The sequence below is a fragment of the Drosophila gunungcola genome, chromosome 3R, assembly GCF_025200985.1.
Source record: "Drosophila gunungcola strain Sukarami chromosome 3R, Dgunungcola_SK_2, whole genome shotgun sequence".
In the NCBI taxonomy this organism is placed as follows: Eukaryota; Metazoa; Arthropoda; class Insecta; order Diptera; family Drosophilidae; genus Drosophila; species Drosophila gunungcola.
This window is the reverse complement of record NC_069139.1, coordinates 30093651-30116109: the sequence shown is the minus strand read 5'-3', so window position 1 is coordinate 30116109 and position 22459 is coordinate 30093651. Positions and strand designations below refer to the sequence as shown.

Here is a 22459-nt window from a genome sequence, read left to right as displayed (position 1 = left end):
CTGGACGTCAATTAAATATTCATGCGCCCCGTTAGCCGTTAACCCTTGTGCTCCTCGCAGAGTCGTTTCCAAATGAATCAAGTATGTAGGCTCCTATCCGGGCTGAGCCCCAACAAAAGATGCGATCCGCTGCCCATAATTGTTTTCCATTTAGAAAGATTTCTATCCGCTGCGAGGAATTAATGCGGTACAATAAATTTGAGTCGCTCACAAAAGACAATGACCTCGTCCTCTAACTTGGCTCGTGGCTCGTTTCTGGCCAGCGAACCGAATCTGGAGCCGGGACCATGATTGAGTCGTCCCAGTCTGCTGACTGGCCCATGGCCATTAATCAAGGTGAAATGTCAATTTAGTCACACATAACTCAAAATGAGATTGGTAATGGCAGTTCTGGCGTCGGTCCCTGGGTGGCCTTGAATGTTTGGCAGTCATAAAGGTGCCACGGAAATGTTAATATCGGCCCATAGAAGTTCCCCAGGAAACCTTGAAAGTTGGGGGATACAAAGGCGGAAGTTTCGCGTTTCGCACACTGCACCGAGTGGTGGTCGCTAAGACGGTTCATCGAGAACATTCTCCATTTCTTATGGACACTTGTACTGAAGTCCTTTAAATAGAACAATTATAGTTGCTTTTATATTTAGACATCTTTAGAGATTTTAGAGGTTTGTAAAGATTACTTCCTAATTGTAATTTTTTTACCCTTGCAGAGGGTATTTCCGAAATAGTTCATATTATATATTCTTGATCAGCAGCCCTAGTGAGAATCGATTTAGCCTTCCGTTTCTACATAACTTGATTCACAGTTTTAAAGCTGTCTGCATGAAACTTTCCCAAAAGTTGTCTTCCTGTTGCAGGTAGTATATAAGTCGGAACGAGCCGGATCGGACGATCCCATAAAATAAATAGGGAAAAAGATGAAAAAATATTTAGTTTGTTAAAATATTTTTAGGTCTTCGAGATATGGTGGGGGGTTATTATTCCAGATTAACGATTTAAATTTTATTAAAATTGAACCACTATATCATAAAGAGCTTATGGAAACAATCGGAATATTAAAACAAATTAATGAACAAATTTTCTTTTTTCTTTTGCATATAGTAATGTTTTCATAATTCAAAATTAAGGAAAAACGATATCATATAGCTGCCATAGGAACAATCGAGTAATTGGGATGAAAATCATAATTGCTTTAAGGTTCTTATAAATCAAAGTTAAGACGTTTTAAAGAATATTTAATTGAAGTTGTCTTCCTATTGCAGGTAGTAAATAATTCGGAACGAGCCGGATCGGACGACTTCTTCATATACACATTTTTAAAATCGAGCTATTATTATGAAAGTATTTGGCAATTCTGTTTTATCAGCAGCGGAGACCACAAATACTAACACAAAATTTTAAAGTGTATTTATTTAGTCGTATGTTTATATCAGAAATTTTGTATGTTGAAGGTGCGACCGACACCGCTTTTTTTTACCTCGTTAAGAAGTGTTTTTGTTTTTTGTTTTGGTTTAGTTCCATTCGATTTTTGTTAAATTATTTTGGACATTGTAATGGTTTAATATGTAGGAATGAAAAAATTTTAAAATTAATTTAAAATTAAATGGCTGCAAGGGTATATAAACTTCGGCTTACGAAGTTTGCGTCCTTTCTTGTTTTAACTGAAGCTAACTGAACATTTTCGTAAACATTATTCAAGAAAATTTTGATTAGTTCAGGGTACCCTTTGCCCTTTGCTTTCACAAACAAAACAAATGTGTTTCCTTGAATTTTGAGAGTACCAATGAGTATATGTTTCGCAGAATTCACCGCCCATGCTTGTAGTTTACGTCTTGCGTCACATTTCATTGCATAAGATTTCCCGGTAGTTTTCGAGTAATAGCAACACTTCAGCGTCGACGTCACAGCGTTGTTGGTGTCGCTGTCTCCGCGGGTGGTTGTTGCCACGTTTTGTACTACATTTAGTACGCTTGTTAGCGTAATGTACCCTTGAGGCCGCCCCTCGAAATCCCCCGATTTGGACACATGAGCGGTGGCGTCCTCGGTCTTCTGGAAGCCTTGCGGTGGCTTTGCCACTTGAATGTGTTTAAATAAACTTGTATACTAGGTAAGCTGGCTTGAGTCGCGGCGAAGACAGCGGCTTCCTCCACTGACGTGTTACGTAAGATTCATGAAATTAAAACGGTGAGTTTGCCTCGTGTGTGAGTGTGTGGTACATTTATTTAACGTTTGCGTACAACACAACATCTTAAAAGCAAAGTGTTTGCTCTTAGAGCAATTGCTAATCGATTGCTAATACAGAAATAAACTCAATTTGCATGAAATTCTACCAGCTTAAAGAGGCGACACCAGCGAATGTATAACGACGATAACGCCCGAGGGTTTCCTGCTTTTCCCGGGCTAGAAAAACTTTGCACCAAACAAAGTTGATCCCGCGGCCTGCATGCAGACAGGAGATTAGGCGACCTGAGGCATTTAACGAGTGAGCTGGACGCAGATGTCGACGACATAAATGACGGCTAAGCCTCCAAAGCATTATGATGATTGGGGATGCGGGAAAGGTTCTGGCCAGGTCCAGGGGCCACGACAATTGGCCACCCCCTTTGCCGGACTCGAATTAATATAACTTCTGTCCCTGTGCGGCATGTGCTTTGTTGACGAGCCAACGTGTGGTATGCGTGATATTTCAAATGGGCACTAAATTGGTTTTGTCCATTGTCCGTGTTGTGTGTATTTATGATATGGCTATCGTATTAATTCGACAAGTTTTGCCTTTGACAGTCGTCCGAGAATTATTAGGCTGGTTTGTTTTGTTCGCTCTTGAATTCATTTCGTTCTATGTTTATATTAATTTTCGCCCTGCCCAAGAACATAATAGTATGCGTCGGGTGTTTGTGTCCCCAAAAGCTGAAGATTATTCATGCACTCTCAATGCAACATCTCCACACTCAGGGGAGACTTAGCACAAAGACGCACCTAAATAAATATGAAATTTAGATAATAGCAAACGAGCCACGCAGCAACCTTCAGTGTCGATGATGAGCACATCTCCGCCATCTTCCCCGTTCCCAACATCCTGCCTGCTCCCTTGTCACGTAGCATTGAATGACAAGAGAAATATAGAAATATACGTACTGTACACATCCTTACAGTGCGACACAGTCAAGGCTTTTATTCCGTTCACGTGCAACAAATGAACAAGTTCATTAAGTGCAGGATGTTGCGGGCGTTGTGATATGGGTCGGCCAGAGGAGCAAGTGCGCCACTACTGGGTCGATGTTTATGCAGTCATTAAGGTCTGTAAAGCCGCTACAATATGCAAAATGAGTAGGCCCAGGCGGCGCCACATGCGAGGGCAACATTTATGCTGATTAAACTAGCGCCAACTGGCCGTAGCTTGTATCACAGCGTATCAAGCACTGCGAGAAAAGTATATTGAAATAAATAAACATGCAAGATTTTAAAAGTTCGTCAAAATTGAAACAAAATCATTACCTTTTCGTTAATTTTTACGAGTTGTTATATTTTCAGCCAATAGGGCATCGGCTAGAAATTTATATAGCCCAAATTAATATTGACATCTGAAAATTGTTTCTAACACTTTCTAAATAAGAAAGGAAGCTAACTTCGACAAGTCGAATTTGCAAAAATTAAATATTCTTGAAAACATTAAAATTATGATTTACTTGCGTATATGTTTAAAAACATTGAAGCTATGATGATTTTCAGCTCAATTATTCGCTAGTTCCTATGCCAGCTATATGATATCGTTTTCTGATTTTAATAAAATTAAAAGCGTAATTCTGAACTGTCAAACTATTAATAAGTCAAAAAGAATTAAAAAAAAAAATTTAAAAAATAAAAAAGTTACATTTAAAAAGAAAAAATGTTTATATATTTTTATTGTTTCCATAGTGAAAACAATAAACTTATATTTTTTTTCCATTTATTTTTCCGATTGTTCCTTTTGGGAAAGTTTCATTCAGATAGCTTTAAAACTGAGAGTCTAGTTTGGGTAGAAGAGGACGGACAGACGGACGGATCGACTTTCCTAGAGATGCCGATCAAGAATATATATACTTTATAGGATTGGAAATGTCTCCTTAACTGCGTTGCAAACTTCTGACTGAAATAATATTACCCTCTGCAAGGGTATAACAAGGAAGCTTGTATGCATTTTTACATATCTTGAGGCTTATGAATAAACTTTGCACCAATATATTTATTTTTCAACCTCTGCGGAGCGTACTATAATTTTGGTCAATAGTTTGTAACGCAGTGAAAGGGACGTTTCCGACCCCATAAAGTATATATATTATTTCACAGTCGGCCTAAAACATGTGTACGTGGATCAAGTTTGAAAAGGTCGATCGGACGTCAATATCCTAAAGCTCCAATAGGAACAATTGGAAATAACTTGCAAGAATTGAAGATATTACGCGCAGTGTAAAAGCTATTGACATTCATCTTCCCAAATCGTATTTTTTTTTTGCATACCTTGATCAGGCTTTTGCCCTGATCGTGCCGATCGGACGTCTTTATCCTACACCTCCCATGGAAACAATAGGTTAGATCGGTTAAAATTTGATATTTTCCAGGATATTTCGAGCAGTGTACAAGCTATTTCGGCAAAGTCTGCAAGGGTATTAAAATTTCGGCTTGCCGAAGTTAGCTTTTGTCCTCGATCTTTTCTTATTTCGATGCTTTAATATTAAGTTTTCAATAATTACTAAGTGCAAAGAGGCACCCTTTAATATATACCTATGTAAATCAATTGTAAAGAATTTATTTCTTTGAAACTCGACACACTTATTTTGTTTATAATGTAGTTTGATTTTTATTTAAATTAGTTTTACTGATTTTATTAACTTTTTGATTATAACTCAAAAGAATTTTTTACATGAACACTTTTTGAGTGTTTGAATACCGAAAGGCATTACATCCACGTCAGCTGGGTCTGACTTTAACAAAGGACTGGGTCTGAAACAATCCCCCGGGTGCTGCTGCCGGATCGCATATGCTTCATCTTGTTGACATTTTTCATTTGACTGCAGCTCTTCATTGCCGAACAGGCAGTTTCTCTATTAGAAACTGCTGCCCGTCACAGCCTCGGATATCAGGGGATGTTTCAGCCAGCATCGAAAAAAATGTTCAAATTAAAAGATGGCCCAAACTATGGGCTGAAACAGATCTTACAAATTTTCAATAACAATGTTGTAATTAATAGCTTGTGTTAATTATTTCAAATATGTCACTGAAGTAAAATAAATCCACTCAAATGTGATTAATCGAACAAAACACCTCTTCACGAGGTAATGAAGTCGTAACGATCGCACTTTTAACACCCGACATTTCTGATAACAAATTTTGTGGTGCAGAGTGTCTTAAATAAAATTCTGGCTAGAGGAGGTGCTGGACGTTCAAATTCAAGTTGGCCAAGTCGTTAGCATTATGGATATTCTGATATCCCTAAATTCGCTTATATTCATGATTTTTAATTAATTTCGTTTGCATGCCAAACTTAGTTAGTTTATGCAGTTTGTTAAAATAGCACATGTGGCTGTCTCAATTTTTTTTAGTTTTAGACCCATATCAGCCCATTGATTTGGCCCAAAAACTGGAAACAAATGTTTGTCCCTTTTGTTAAAGTTTTGGCACGTGACATTGAATGGGGCATGTGTGACTTTACTGGGTTTGGTGTCATTGGGTCTACATAAGGACGGTCCAAAAGCACAGCTTATTCTCACCCCTAATGTGGTAGAATTCAATGTGCAGCAAAGTATTCGACCAACATTTTTATTTTAAGGATTAGGTGTTGTGTAACCAATCTCAAAGTTTTTATAAAAATTACTCATAAGTTTCGTTTGATTTGTGAGCCAAAAATCTTAACCCCATTTATATCCATGTGAACCCATAGATTTCGTCATATTACGAGTCAAAAAATCAAATGTGTAGATTGAATTATAAATTCAGAAGATAGAATAGCAGTGAAGGAGACATTTCCAATTCTATATATTCCATATATGCTACAAGCTATTCTGATGGTAGCTCTCATTTTTCTGCCATTCTATGAAGTTTATTTGAGCAGTAACGTAAAAGTTTTTGAAAAGTATTTTGAACACTACGGTTGTAAACAAAAAATAATTAACTTCGCCATTAAACATGACAGATTTTGTTGTGAAATTAAAGGTACCCTTTTGAAAACCAACATATTTTTTCTAACAAATATTTTCTGGTAAGCCTTATATGCGAGTGAGAGTAGGACCTTCACATTTGCATATAAACTAAGACCGCCCTTGTGCACATAAATTACCCAAAAGCCTTTTTAAAAAAATAAGTCCGCAAATCGATGGTTCCGACAAAGTATGTTAGAATCACATGCAAATTGAGCTTATTATAAATTTGTTCTTAATTTTACTGCTTCTGAAGCCTGCTGTTATGTGACAGGGTGGTTGTTGAATTTGATCCGTCCTTGAAATTTCTGTTAGTTGTGAGTTAAAAATTGATAGCAATGAAAATAGTAATAATTCCTTGGAAGACTACGGTTGACACCATTATAAAAATTGTGAGGAAAAGCCTGCACACCTGACTATGTCCACATTTGTATGCCCCTTACTACCCTTACCCTTGACCCCTTCAAAAAGCCCATTTAAACTTTCGACCTTCGTTACAGGGCCTTTGTTGCTAATTTTGGAGGCAAACCAAATGGATTTCCAAGGTTGTGGTTTCGCATATGAAAATTTAATCGAGATTGCAGCAAAATAGCAAGAAAAATTCAAAGTGTCAGACTGTTTTTCGAAGGAAAGTGTGGTTAAATGGCAGGCCAACTCTTTTTGTTTTACAGCGACTTTAAAATTTAATTGGATATAAATTACAAATTATAATTGTAACACATTAAAATTTAAGCGCTTAAATAATTAATTTCAATGCGCAATTAAATGAATTGTGCACGTTGAATAATAATTTCTAAAATACATTTTATTTTATTGTATTTTTGTTGTTGAGGATACAAATCAAAACTGTTAATTGTAATGACTTTAGTCGTTTCTTGAGTAATTCAAATGTTTAATTAATTATTAGTATACTGGTAAAAAAAAGCAAAACATAGTCAAATACTATGTACTAAATTTTAATATTTTTCGCTTTAATTGGGGTTGTTAGTTATTTTAAATATGAAAATATTAATACATTATTATTTTTAACGTTGTGTATTTGAACATTTTTTTCAAATTGATTTTAAACTCAATTAAATTTAAATTAAATATAAAATCCATTTATTTGATTTAAATCTAATATTTTCCACATTACTTGAAATATTTTACATTAAATAATGTATATTCCATGATTGCATTTTATTTAATATTATGATTTAATATTTAGTTTAATTATGTATACAATTTAAATTCAATAGTCTGGTATTTATTTTTAATAATCCACTTTTTTATCAGTGTAATTCGGCTTAATAGCATTTTAACGTTTTGAGTTGAAGTGGTAATTCTTTTCTGGGTATTACTTAATAACAATATAATAAAACGAAAAAGAAAACAAAGAGGGTATTATAATTTCAATTAAAAGTTTGCAACACAGTGAAGAAGACAATATAAAGTATTATGCTGAATTGATGCTGCTCCTAGTGATGAGAGCCAATTCAGCCATGTGCGTCTGTCCGCCTACAGTCCGCCTACAGTCCGTCCACCTATCCGTCCGCTTATCCGTCCGCCTGTCCATCAATTCGTCTGTCCGACCGTTTCTACGCAAAACTAATCTCTCAGCTCCCATATAAGCAATAAGAAAAACAAATACAAAAAATTAAAACTTTGTTCTATTTAAATTTATTTGTGTGATGGTTTCATTCAACAAAAATCGGACAACGACACTATATAGCTGCTATAGGAACAATCGAAATATTTATCGGAAAACATTTTCAAATTTTTATAGAATCCTTTATGTCTATAACACCTGCAAGGGTATATAAACATGGCTTTCCGAAGCTTTCATCATGTCTTGGTTTAAATAACGAGCGGAACAATATGTAGGTAACAGGAATTTTTTAAAATTTTTTCAATGGTACAATCTAGTAATGCTGGGCTCAGAAGAACCATGAACCAAGAGTGGATCACATCACTACGCTCGTGCGATTTTTGTCGGTATACTTATTGTCCTCCTAAACCAGCTTTGCAATAAAATGCGAACATGATTTGTAAATTTAATGAGCCCACGGGTCCTAAAGAAAATTGGATGATACCAAAGTGAAAGCCGGTTTTACATGCATGGGACCATAATCTCCTGGCAAACACACGAACACCTGGACACAAGACACTGAATACGGAATACCGAAAGGACGTCCAAACGGCAATGTGCTATTGTCCACTGCTAACACTACATGCGTTACTCGAAGGGAGCGGGCCGCCATGTAAATTTTTTCAACACACTAAACACAGCAAACATTTGCACACGGCCGCAGGACATCATGCTCAATGTGTGGGACACGCACAAGCCAGGACAAAAGAGCTGATAGCATTCGCAGCACGCAATCATTGGCCACTGGCAAGACAGCTATATATATATATATATATATACTAAAAAAAATGTTTTAAATTTTAGAAATATAGATATGGGTTGATAAAAAAAAACGTTCTCAATAGGACAACACTTTTCTTGAACACGAGAACACAACATTCTTATTAGTTGATAAGATAAGTTGAAAATAGTAAAAGCAGTTTTTTTAAATTTAAAAAATTTTTTGATCCCAAACATTTACGGGCATCGACATCCGATGGCTCTACCGATTTAAGGGCCTACGAATCCAAAGTTCCTCAGTCTAAACAAAAAACTTTTTTTCGATTTGTTTTTCATTTATTAAAAATCGTTCCATTATATTTTCAGGGATCTTATCTACCTTAATTTTTTTTTATTTTTTTACAGTTTTGATGTTAGTATTTTCCTAAAAAATAAAGAACACTAATTTGTTAAACGCCAGAATGGCGTACTCTTCTTCCGAACGCTTTTACTGCTGATGACAGGTCTGTTTTTACGTTTTCACTCCGTTAGCTCAAATAAAAAACTATTTTTGCCAGGAATATAATCCAATTAAATTTGTTGATGCATGCTAAATTTGATGGTGCTAGAAAAAAATCTGTCCTTTTTCTAAAACTGTTATTTGTACAATTCAATGGAAAAATAAACAAAATTTGTAGCGAAACCTGGGCCTTGCAAAATATTCTATAATAACTTAATTTTGGTAAATGTTAACTATTTGAATCGGATAATTTCGGTAAATAATTCGTTGGTCGGTCTGAATTTATTTCCTGATATTAAAGTTAAATGTTTAAGTAATACTTTTAAGTATTGAGCTGAGTACAAAAATTTTGCTTGTTGAAATATTTACCTAAATATAATCGGTTATGAGTATGCAAATTATTTATTTACCTTAAACGTACCAAGCTTAATAAAAGGAATATTTTTTAAGTGCAGAAGGGTCCTGGTCGCTTCTAGTATTTCCAGGACACCAGGACAGTAAGTCCTGCAGTCCATTATCGAGCAAAGCTTACTCTTGTATCGTTTTCGTCATGACACCTTTCTTCCGTTCCCTGCCCCTTTAAATTTTAATTCCGCTGGCCCCAGGACAGTCACTTTGTATGATTGTTTGCCAGCCTCTTGTTGCCTTTTCATACGCATATGCCTTTTGGGATGACTGTGCCTAGGTAATTAGCCAAAAAGTGCACCGCTCGCCATTAGGGGAACAAGCTCAACTAAAAGTTGGCCATTCACAACCAGACATCACCAGACTCATACAAAAGGTCAGTGCTCTTGGCTTAATCGATGGGGTGGGGGTGTGCTAACTGTTCGAAGTCAGTTGAGGATAGAATTATACAAGTTATAGCTGGGAGAAGCCAGAGCACTCCTCTATATATCAACGGCTGTTTGGATAAAGTTTAAATAAATGTCTTGAGCCCCAATCTAAGAGAGCTCAACTAGCGCGCATTAATTAAATTAGCCAATTAAAAGTTTTGGCAGTCTGGCAAATCTCCACATACAAATGTATTTGTTCCAGAATTAATTCGAACGAAAGCCGTCGGAATCTTTGGTAAGCCCCGGAAAAATGATTTACCCAAAAGCGGTATTGAAACGAAAATAAAATGGAAATGGACTCGGGCTTGCGAGCTGCCTTAACTTACCCCGAAAAACACACAGAATATTGATTTGGCGGTGACTTAGGCGTTTAGTTTATGGTTTTTGGAACTGTTGATTATTCGGTTAACGGCTGAAAGTTCTACTGTCTCTTTGGCTCACATCTTGCGAACTCACACACAAAACTGGAGGCACTGAAGGCTTAAGAAGCTCTCCTTACCGACGCCGCCCCGCGGGGATTAACCAAAATAACTGTTTAATGCTTTTTATGGAGTTTTTTTCAACACTTATCGCAAATTATTTTTTGTAGCTGTATCGATGTTGAGTTTCCTTGGCGGCTAAATAATTAATTAGTCGACCTGGTAGGCCCTCTCCTCGGCTTCCTCTGGTGTTGATGATAATGGCGGTATTGCTGTTTATTTCGCTGTTGCTGAGTTGTGGCACAATGCTTCGTTGAGTTTGAACTGAGCTGAGGTCCTGCCGAACAGTCGCTTTTATTGGCCCTCATCCGAAACTCACCACACACAGACATGCTGGCTGCCTGTCCTTCTGCTCCTCACCATCTTCCTGCCATGCGCTTAATAGGATACAAATATTTACAGGTGCGCTCGGGTCCGGCAGAGGGAACTCTGTTGAAAAAGCTTTTGTGGCACTGAGAAAAACTTTGATTTGCTCAATGATAGTTTTTATAAATAACTTGTGAACAAAAAAATTAATTTTTATTAGTGTCTCCAATTTAAGTATAAAAGTACAATAAAGCTCTTTTATAATCTTATTTTACAGGCATAAAAATATAAAATTACAAAATTGAAAGTGTTTTAATTTACCTATTGACTTTCGACTTTAAATTTTTTCAATATTTTATTTCAATAAACTTCACAGAACATGCCAACCCTATGCCCAGAGCTTTAAGGCTCTCTTTCGCATAAAGCTTTCACGTGTCAAAACAAAACGCACACGCCAGAGCCCAGCATCCCCATAATTTTGCGTGGAAGCGCGCACATGGCCAAAAGCCGTGTATTTACAACTTTACAACTGTGGTGAGTTTTCCACAAACTTGTTTTCCCAGCAATACATATATGCCGAAAAGGGACTCGCGGCTGTAGGCCAAATGAACGAGGACGAGAGAGAAATATGTGCCGAAGGAGCGGACTAAGGAGAAGGCTGCGATGAAAACAATGCAAACAAAAATTTGCGCTTTTACGAGCAGCACAACCATCATCAGCATGAGCATCAGCATCAGCTAACACAGTCCTAGCCCCTCAAAATGCCTTTCCTTTTCACCAACCCGCCAAAGGCTTATCCCTTTTGTGCCTCAACTTAGGACTGTCTTAGGTTTGGCCGCGTACTTGTCTGGCACGCGTAGTTTGCTCTGCCGTTCTTTTTTTGTTTGGGTTTTCCAGTTTTCTATCGTGCTCTTTTTATTTACGTTCACTACGGCAACAAATTGCCCACCGTTTAAGCCACTTGGGCACAACATCGCGTATGCGTAATTATAATTGAAATTTCGTGCCTACGCTTAATGAGCACCCAGGCACTTTTCGGGCAGCCAAAGAATGCGAACGCCGGTGATATTAACCTTTTAATAAAGCGGCACCTTAGGGTCTATTTATTGAGCATCAACAAGAATTTTTAATCAAAATAAATGTTGGCGGTTGGTTTTACTTCCGGGCGCGCCAGGCTCTAATGAGGCCAATTATTTGGGCGGCCAAGAAGTCCATGGCAACCTGTCATTACATTATAGAATACCGAGAGTCAAAAGCCGGGAGGGGTAACACTACCTAGTAGTAGTAGTTTTGTAGTTTTGTAGACGCCTTCGACTTGTTGCATAATGGAGACGCGTCATTGGAGCGCCAAACAAGGCCAGTATGCACTCTAATGCTTCGCATTGTGCTAACATGAAAGCCATACGTAATAAACTCCTAGCTCTTTCATAACGCAAAACTGGGCGCTGAAGGGCCTCGTACCGTTCTAAAAGCTTACGAAATAATTGCAATTTACGCTCGAAGCGTGTTTAGATGCTGGATTGACGTCAATCGCAATCGGATGAGATGCAATTGCAGGGAACTTGGAACTAAGTTTTGAATTGAGGGGAATTCAGTTTGAATGAGTTGCGTAATCAGTTTAAGACTTCAGCACCCGATGGCATTGTTTCTAGCCCGAATCTTGAACTGAAGACCAGCCATAAATAATTGATTTACCAGGCAATTAGCTTCGTTAACGTGGTTAATGGCAGGCACGCCGCAATCGAGTTCATTTGACATTGACAAGGGAGGCGGTTCGACTTATTGAGTCACTAAAAGCCACTGCAATCAGGCCGCGACCTTTGGCCCCAATATTGTCATCGAAAATTCGCCCACATACTGATTCTATTAGGGGGTCCTATGTAATGCGGGCATTTTAAAAGCTTTCATTATTGATCAGGAGGGAACTGCACGCAATAAACCAATTTATTGTCTGTCTCACCTGTCTGGTTTTCCCCCTTTTAACCTTAGTTTCGCCACCCTCCATCAGCCTGCCTGTCGACATTGTTTTGCCTTCAAGCTGCGCGGTAATTTCATTTGGTAATTATATCCTGCAATTTGCTGCAACGCAATTTGAGAGTGCAAAACACAAGTCCGCAGGCAAAAAAGTGAGGGGTTGGTCGGACAATTGGTTTTACAAAGTGGTCGGGTCACTTTCGATTTCATTTTTCATACAAAATATTAGGTTCTATCCCAGTCTAGTGATAATGTTCTTTTGGTTAATCTAGCAGTTATAAAAGGTTTCTTTACAACTAAACAAAATGTTAACCGTTTACCTGAATATACGCTTTTGCTTGTAAATAAATTAACAAATTTAATGTTATTAATGCTATTAAATTTATAATCTTTCCCTAGCTAACTTATTAACACCAACTACAAATTGAAAAAAAAAAAAACCTAAAGAAAAGAAGTCGAAGATATCTTACGCAAAAATATTATACTCGACCCAGAGAAAGATCAACATGGCATTGCAGTTTAGTTAGGTAATGCAATGGTAAAATATTTATATTTGTATGCGGATTTACTCACTGCAGTTATGTGAGGTAATGCCACAGCTTAGTGAGTACAAAACTAACATTTTGGTACACGTTTTTCCATTTTCATCTTTGTTAGAACTCACTTTAGACTAAGATTTAAACGTACCTTTTCATCCTTGGCGTAAAATAGCATATTCCGCTTCAGGCGAAAGTATCGACGTCGCCAGCGCTGAAAGGACCAAGTGTGCTTCAGGAGGAATCCCTCTTTGATGATGGCAGCCTGCAAAGAACACAGAACAAAGTGATTGCAATTTCAGCTTGGCTACGAACACACTTCATCAGCGATTCGCCAGGGGCAATTAGCAATTGATGAGCTGACACTGGTCGGCTCGGAGTCAATGGGCCGAGAATGATAACAATGAGGAGCCAGGCATGTAGCAGACACAGATGGGACTCGGCACTTTGCACTGGACGCAGGACCCTCGGTCAGCAACACCGACGCTCTCTGCGGGGTCCGTCACTTGCACTCTTCGGCTGAATGTCAACAAATAATTGGCTGCAGGCTAACAAAGGCCAATGCCAATGGCAAGTGGACAAAGGTGGGCAACAGTGGGGGCTTCAATATGGCCAGCAATCAATTGTGCAAACAAAGAGCAACCACACACAGCTTTCGCCGCTATTCACACTTATTTGCGCGGTATAAAAGTGTAAATAAGCGTGGCGCGAAAGACGACCAAAGTGGCAATAATCTGGGGCAATTATACGACAAATAAACCTTTGATTCAGACCAATTTTTCGAATTGACGAAGCGGGGATATAGAAATCGAACGAATGTCGCTGGCTGAGTAAACAAAGTTGCAATTCGTTTACGCTTTGAAGGGCGCCCTTCAGCCCCAAAGTAACAGGAAATTCAGCTTTAAGTAATAATGGAAAAATCGTTGTAAAAATCAATGGACGTTGCACACAATCAATTTGCTTTCTGTTTGTACAAGTAATAAAAAAGAGATACGGAAATTAAGAATAAAAGGAACTGAAAGCCAGGCCTGAAACCTTCTTTATAGGCAATAAGAATCAAGTTAAATTGATAATTGTCGCTCCATAAAGCGGACAAAAACTGTGACTAAAAATCAAAGTTACGGGCAATCAGGACAAGATAAATCATCGTCAATCAATCATGTGACACGGCCATGAGGCCAATCGCTGACACATCAAGTATACGCCCAAGTGGCCGAGGATAAAACCCACAAAGCCAGAGTCCATCAGCCAGCCAAAAGCAGACAGCGCCATGACGATAAGCAAGTTTGAAATTTTCGCTAGCCGGGTATTGATTATGATTTACCGACACCAGCCCCTTATTTGGCTTTCTTCTCCTTGTTTCCTTTGAGGTAAAAAGATACAATGTAAATAAAAAGGCCGGTCTATAGACATGCATATACTTTCTGTTGTTGCTTACTCAGCCAGACAAAGATTTCGCCAACAAGTCTTTTCCTTGCTTTGTTTTTCTCTTATTTCATTCGCTGCGGCGAATATATTATGTACAGGGATTAAATTCTACTCCTTACCCTTTCACTCAGACTTTGCAGCTTATCCAAAAAAGTGAAACAGCTTTAAATTAAAGAAATTGGATTCACCGTAAAAAATTCCTTTTGATGGCTCAAAACAGTTGGCCAATTGTCTGGGTAAATATTCGTAAATAATTCAACCTTTTTTTCAACAAGCACGTAGCAAGAAGAGGAGCCAGACTCAAGGACAGTGCGGCAACAGCCCATTGAAGACAACCCATCGAAGAAGGCAAAGAACAAGAGTTGGCAAGGACTTCTGACTTTGTTTATACTGTAGGCTTACTTATTGTTCAATTTAAATGGCTGAGGCCATCTTTCAACAGCAGCTGTCATAATTATGGGAACGGGGATAACTAAAGGATTTCTGTAATATTAAACCATCCAGATATCTCCTACCGGTCAGAAGTTATGACAAGAAACAAGAAATAAATAATATCGTTTTCCAATTTAAATAAAATTAAAAGCTTAATTCTGAATTATGAAAACATTACTAAATCGTCAATTTAATTTTAATATTCCGATTGTTTCCATGAGAGCCATATGGTATAATCGTCAAATTTTAATAAAATTCAAATCCGAAATCTGGAAAATAACCCCCTACTATATCTCGAAGAACTAAAAATATTTTTACAAACTACATACAAAGTTATATAATTTTTTCATTTTTTTCTCCCGATTTATCATATGGGAGCTATATGGTCCGATCCGGCTCGTTCCGACTTATATACTACCTGCAACAGGAAGATAACTTTTGGGAAAGTTTCATTCAGATAGCTTTAAAGGAACGGGCGGACGGACAGACGGACATGACTAGATCGACTCTTCTAGTCATGCTGATCAAGAATATATATACTTTGTAGGGTCAAAAATGTCTCCTCACTGCGTTGCAAACTTCTGACCTTAATTATAAAATTCTGCAAGGGTGTAAACAGCAACAATTTTGTAACATCCGTAAGACTTTCAATTTCAAAATTTTCCTGTAAATCGGACTATCAAAAATGAGGTTTTCCACTTGGGATAATTTATTTCTTATGAGCATCTCCTGGAAAACTGAACTAAGCCCCAAAAGTTAATCGTTGTTTACAATATTAGAAAAACACTTACATTTTATTAAACTATAACATTACCGTTTATTCTTAATTGTCCCACAAATAAATACGGCTTTAAGACAGAAGCAACATTAGCTATTTATTGCAGCAACATTTTGTTACATTTTCTTTCAATTGTTTGAAACGAGCAAATTGTTACTTCTCCTGTTTTAAGCAAACGCTATTTACTAGATGAAACGTATGTGGTTATTTTCGACTTTGTTTCTTAAATTTTCCTGGATTGCCTTTTTGCCATACAATTTTAGTTCTCTAAATTGGGCCTTTCTTAATTTGTACCTACAAACATGTACAGCTTTAAAGAAGAATTAAAAATACAATTTTATCTTAAAAAAGTGGCATTTTGAAAAGAAAACAGGTGATTTAATTCTGGTGCCAACTATAATACTTTTAACAAAAATCATAATTATTCATTTGTTGGGCGCATACAAATTGACCCACCCTAATGGACAGCACCTAGTTAGTTAGCCAAATATTTGATAACGTCTTTGTTCATAAACGACTGCCCCGCACTGTGCTTCCACTGTTTAGACTCTTTCTATTGTCTTACTGTCGCCGCCTTCAGCGTTGGCAGCACGCTAACCTAAGCACTGCCAACAAGCCCTTGCACTAAGCTGCTTTTGTTTAGCGTTCGCTTATTGTTTTGCGGTTTGACATGTGTAAGGCCTACACAACCCTCTACTAACACATGTGATAGTGTGTTTATGGGGCCACGCCACATGGAAGCACTTGGATGTTGCTTGTCTGTCACAATCAGGCAAATGTGTTTTGCTCAGCCTTTGAATGCCATACATCACACATACAAAATGCCCAGCTTAAAGTACAAATTGCAGTTGGACAACCGAGGGTGAAATTGTAGCGGGGGGTGCATTGGCAGATGGTTAAAAATACAATAAGGATCGAAAGGCCAAAGTTGGGTGAAAGGGTCAGTGCAACGATGCGTATAGTTAACATCAAATAGCCTGCTGGCTAGAGCTTTAATTTTTGCCTGGGAACATTATTCATACGACGCGGTATACCAACAAGGAGGAGGAGGGGGAGCCTAAGAAGCTTCAAAGTGACACCAAAACCATAAAGAACTTAATTGAAGATTTTCTCGGGCTTCGCGGAGTTTCTGGGGCTTGCCTTTCTTTTCTTTTTCCAACGTTTTGATTATTTATTGGCGAAACCCGGCGACTATAGCAACGTTTAATTAAAATACATGAACGGTCCGCTCGGTCTTCCCTTTTTTCTTCGCGGCGACCGCAAGTCTATACAATTTTATTTCATATTGCGCTACATGGACAGCGTCGGATTACATTTTAATAATGCACTTAAATGATTGAAACGGGCGCCCAGCTTAGCCGGAGCAATCATCAATTGGGGGCCACTTTGACCCCTGACCCCTGCAGCAGCGACTAAAATATTTTACCGACTTCTTGAACTGCTCCTCTCCAATGACCTTTGGCAGTGCAGTGCACTAAAGAACTTGAAACATAAACTCTCGACACACGCAACTCGCATATAAAGCGATGACCCCACCTCCATGCCGTTTGCCAGTTTGCATGCAACTTCCGCTCCAGAAACTTTAGCGAGGACGCTTCGTTGCATCGCCATGGCAATTCCTGTGACAAAGCCGAAGGACTCTTGGCACAGGGCGAAAAAATGAAATCTTTTCCGCTTTGCATTTCCGCCTCAAATTACTTTGTATCGTGTTTTCGCGTAAAAGGTCCTTGGTCTAAAACTGTGCCCGCACAAGTAGAAGAAAGCGTTTCCGACCCCATAAAGTATATGTTTTATTGTTCAGGATCGATAGCCGAGTCAATCAAGCCCTTTTGTCGGAAACTGTTAAGGCCAGAGTTTTAGGTTTAAAGATTATAGTTATAACTTCGCAGGGCAGTCTATTTCAAGATTTGTGCACGCCCATTCTAACGCCCATAATTCGTGAAATTTTGTCATGTCACTCAGTATGTTGTATTCGGTTATATCTAGCGATTTTTTTTTTATTTAAGCAAAATATTTCTTATCTTAATATTTAAACATTTCCTGGTAAAGAAATCGAGTTTGCGAACGGTTAAATGTACTAAAATTGAAATCAATATTTTTCCAGCTGTTTCCAACCATCTGTTTGTTTGTCAGACGACCAAATTATATAGGCCCCCTTTGAAATATCGGAAAAAAAACATGTAATTTTTTTTTTTTTTTTTAATTTATAGAAATATATAGTAATAGTATATAGCAATGGCTTTCAATTTTATAATTACGTTTTTAATTATTTAAAAAATATTTATTTTGTAAAAACTGTATTTATTTTGTATAATAATAGCAATATCATAAGGCAGTCTGAAAAAAAAAACTTTAACTTTATATTTTTTAAGCTCAAACCTTTTTGTTAGGACTTGTTTAATCTCCTAAAAATAACTGTTACTTTAAATAAATGTCATACCGGGCTTTTTATAAGTTTCTTTTGTTTTGGCTAGTTCTTTTCTGTTAGTCTTTATGAAGCATTATGAAAAGACGCTAGTTGCAAATTGGTTCTTAACTTAATACTAAATAATATCAAACAAAAACACCTCTTAACGAGGTAAAAAAGTCGTGACGATCGCACCTTTAACATGTAAAATATCTGATATCAAATTTTGTGACGAAAAATGATTAAGCATTCGACTGCATAAATACACTTTTTAAATGATTCCATTCGGACCGCTTCATCCAGGTATTTTGCCTACACAGGCATTTTTTATCTGATGGGCTAGTTTGCGTAGAAACGAGTGGACAAACAATCGGACATGGCTAGATCGACTCTCCTAAATATGCTGTTAGGGTCGGGAATATTTCTTCTGACTGAAATTAAAATACCATTTGTAAGGATATACAAATTATCGAGAAATTTATCTGGCCCTATAAAACATTAAAATTAGAATAACTTCGTTGTTTTTAAAATTTTTGTTTAAAAGATTTTTTTTGCAAAGTATCTGATTTTAATTAAGTTTTAAATTAGTTTTAAATTAAAATTTAACTAAATTAATAATATATTACAAGTAATTAATGAAAATGTTTCTTCCTTAAACCTGAAACCATTTTTTTAAAGCATTTTGCTCACCAAATTGGATTGTGGATTGCCTAAGCAGCGTTAACTTTTCCAGACTGGGAAAAGTAGCCGTTTTCATTGCTAAACAACTTTCGGAAACATTCATGCTGAAAAATTAAACGTAAAAAGTTAAACAAGTTACTTCTAAAACCACTCTTGAGTTAAGGTTCACGTCATCAAAGATGAACAGCACCGACTACACGGGGGTATTGGAAAGCAGTCTTATACCTTTTCATGACGGAAATAGGGAAATACCCTTCATTTTCAACAAGAAAACCCTCGAATTCATGTCAATGCTACCAAACGCTATTTGGTCGATTGTTCTGTGCAAACGATGGACTGGACTGCTTGTTTCCCGGACTTAAACCCAATGGAGAATATATGGGGTATCTTAGTAAGATGTTGTAAGCTTGAGACTATAATTCTAACCGAATGTCAGTCTATGAAAAAAATTAGCAGGCTCTATGAAAAAAATATTATTTTGTATTGCAAAATCAAATGGCGTTGACTATTAAAAAATATAAATCTTACACGTCAAAGTTTTTGTTTTTAATTTTGTTAAGAATTTAATTTCAAGAATATTTTTTTATTGAAATCTTCATTTTGTTATTACTATGCTATAAACACATATTCACTTTGATACTATTATTAATAATAAATATATTTATAAAATTGATAGTGTCTTATGATTTTGAAATAAACCTTATGCTCGCAACCGTACGCGGGACTAAAGTCCAATTTAACCGACTTTAGTAATAAAAAAAAATCTGCGAACGGTATGTAAAAAAACATTTCAATTTCAATTTATAAAGAAAAACTGATGTAGCTTTCTATGAAATATTTATATAACAAATTATATTGATAAGCTGTATAGTGTCTTAAGTCCCCGGTGCCGAACGTTGTTTTACCCTTGCAAAGGGTATTATAACTTCAATTAGAATACTCTATATTCTACCTCAGCATCACTAGGGGAGTCGATCTAGCCATGACCGACTGTCCGTCCGTCCGTCTGTTTCTACGTTTACTAGTCTCTCAGTTTAAAAGCTATCTGCGTGAAACTTTCCCGGTTGCAGGTAGTATACAAGATAGGAAAAAACTACGGTTTAAAGTTGGTTAAAATCGGACGACTGTAGCTGTGTTTTTATTGAAGGTAGGAAACGGATTTCTTTAGCATATAGGTCCCATATGAACATTCGGAATAATGTTAAAACAAATTATACTGTTGTTTTTTTTTAAATTGATTTGAATATACTTCGACACATAGTAATGGGTTAATTGTTTAAAATTTGCGGGTTTCGTTTTAGTAAAATCGGTCAAAGATGTCATGTAGCTGCCATAGGAATGGCTTGCGGAAGGTTGCTTCCTTTCTTGTTTGTTCTAAATTGGATGTAAAGAATATTCAATTAATATTCTTTATACAAAAAATTTAATCTTATGAACAACAAGAAAGTAAGCAAGCCGAAGTTTATATACCCTTGCAGCTATTGCTATTTCCGATTGTTCCTATGGGATATAGTCGAGCGACCCGGCTCATTCCGACTAATGTACTACCTGCAATAGAAAGACAAGTTTTGGAAAAGTTTTATGCAGATAGCTTTAAAACTGAGAGACTAGTTTTCGTAGAAACGGCCGGACAGACTGAAATTATAATACCCCCTGCAAGGGTATATATAAATATCAAAACAGGTATGATGAATACCAGAAAACAATTTTTCTTATGCTTATTCGTTTTCTCATACAATTACTAAAATAATTTGTCACATAAGAAAATAAAATCGGTACTTAACCATGTATAAATATGTTTAAATCAAATTTCAAGTTACTTGGTTTAGGCTGTCATTTTTTTGGAAAAGCAAATTTTGACTTAAATGGAACAAATTATTTTGGTGATTATTGTGATATCGGAATCCTGAAACACACTTACACTTGCGACGAATTAGAAACAAATTTTATCTCGTTCAAATGCCTAATATTAACTCGTTGATTTTTATAATGTGCACTAAGGCCATCATTCAGTTCTTACCAGGTTATTCGTGCACTTGGTGGACATGCGGCGCTGAAAGAGGCGGGCTGGCTCCGTTTCGATTTCCGACTCTGACTCGGACTCGTCGCCATCGTGGCTGATAGCGATGATCGGGATGATGGGCACCGGGGAGAGGCTCCCGGAACTACAGGCACTGCTCCTTCCGCTGCTCGGACTGCTCCTGCGGGATCCGCGGGGACTTCGCTGCACGTGGAGGGTGTCCAGTTTTAAGTGGGCCATTGTCGGGGTGTGGAGCTGACTTCCGCTGCTGTGGGGCTTCTTTGCATATCCTTACACACAATCGGGCTGTCACGTTGCAAGGACACGCACCACTCAGCGGTGAACAAAGCGAGGGCTCCCAGCGTTGAGTAGCCGCCGCAGGTGGCCGTCCCATTTGCAACTCGCCCTGCTTATGTAAAAAGCTGCCCAACTCCCCCTTGGACACACCCCCTGATTCGCACAACAAAGAAAGATGGCCACACACAATCACAGTCTTTGGGACAAAGGTCCCCGGTACCTAGTCCTTTGTCGTTTGAAAGCGGTCAACGGTCCTTTACTCAAATTACAATAATTGCATGAGCATTCAAAAAGTGTACATTCAATGTCAATGTAATGTTATAAATTTAGCAAAAATACTTGCACATAAACACATGTATAAAACCGTTCAATCGAACTATATTTGTATGTATATATTTTATTAAGCCACACTAACTAATTTGCGAAGGGAAAAAGAGAAAGAAATTGTCTAGCAAAAAGTGCAGCACACCCAACACTCACAATTCACATTAAAATGCACATTTATGATTACACTAACGATAATTAAAATTGCGTTTTTGTCCCTAATTATATCGACACTTCCTGTTTCCGCTTTTCTTGTACTTGTGTATGTACGAGTTGAACACTAGCTGTGCCTCAAGTTGCTGTTTCAGTATTTTGCCTATTTTTATTTTCTGGTGGGGCTCCAGTGCTCTGCACGACTCATTCTGTTCCCCGCCGAAGTTTGTTCGCAACTAAAACTGGCGGACCCGCGCGGCGAGCTGGACGAGACCGCAACCCTCACTGTTCGCTGTGAGTTGCCGTGGTCGAAAGCGGAGTGGGCCTGGCCCAAAAGCAAGGAAAAGTCGGCAGCTGGCGGACAGGGTTGCCAGGCGGCGGATATTAATGCATGGTAATAAAGAAACTATGAGTAAATGCTCTTCATTGGTATTAAGCCGTCGAGTTGATATAGATTATATATAAAAAATATTTTAAAATTTAATTGTAAATTCCTAATACTTATAAAGTAAATAACCATTTACAAGAACACAGCAAAATATGAATAATATAACCTCTAATAAAAGCCATTAAAATGTTAAGCTTTTTTATAGCAGCTCTCTAAATTGTCGTCTGGTTCACGGAACAATTATAAATGGGTAACATAGAATAATTCATAAAAAAAAAGCAAGTAATAATAGAATAATAAATAAAATAAAAGTTTTTGATTTAAGTTTATACACAAAAACAATAAAAATCATAGCAACGGAACATTTTGTAAGATTAAAGGGAAGTTAAAATACTTAATTTATTATT

General features: G+C 37.3%; 1 protein-coding gene across 9 annotated transcripts in view; it reads right to left on the bottom strand.

Moving 5' to 3' along the window:
- Nucleotides 1-22142, bottom strand: part of LOC128252914 (diacylglycerol kinase eta) — a 56071-nt gene extending 33929 nt beyond the window's left edge. For 5 of the 9 annotated variants that reach the window (XM_052981115.1, XM_052981118.1, XM_052981116.1 and 2 more), the window contains exons 1-2: nt 20891-22141; nt 13296-13409 (exon numbers count right to left, since the gene is read on the bottom strand). In XM_052981115.1, coding sequence (XP_052837075.1) covers nt 13296-13409; nt 20891-21130 — 354 coding nt within the window. In that variant the 5' untranslated portion in view covers nt 21131-22141. Of the gene's footprint in view, nt 1-10175; nt 10579-13295; nt 13410-20890 lie in introns of those variants that run through there. The other 4 variants (XM_052981126.1, XM_052981120.1, XM_052981122.1 and 1 more) reach the window with 3 other exon arrangements.
- Nucleotides 22143-22459: the final 317 nt, after the last annotated feature.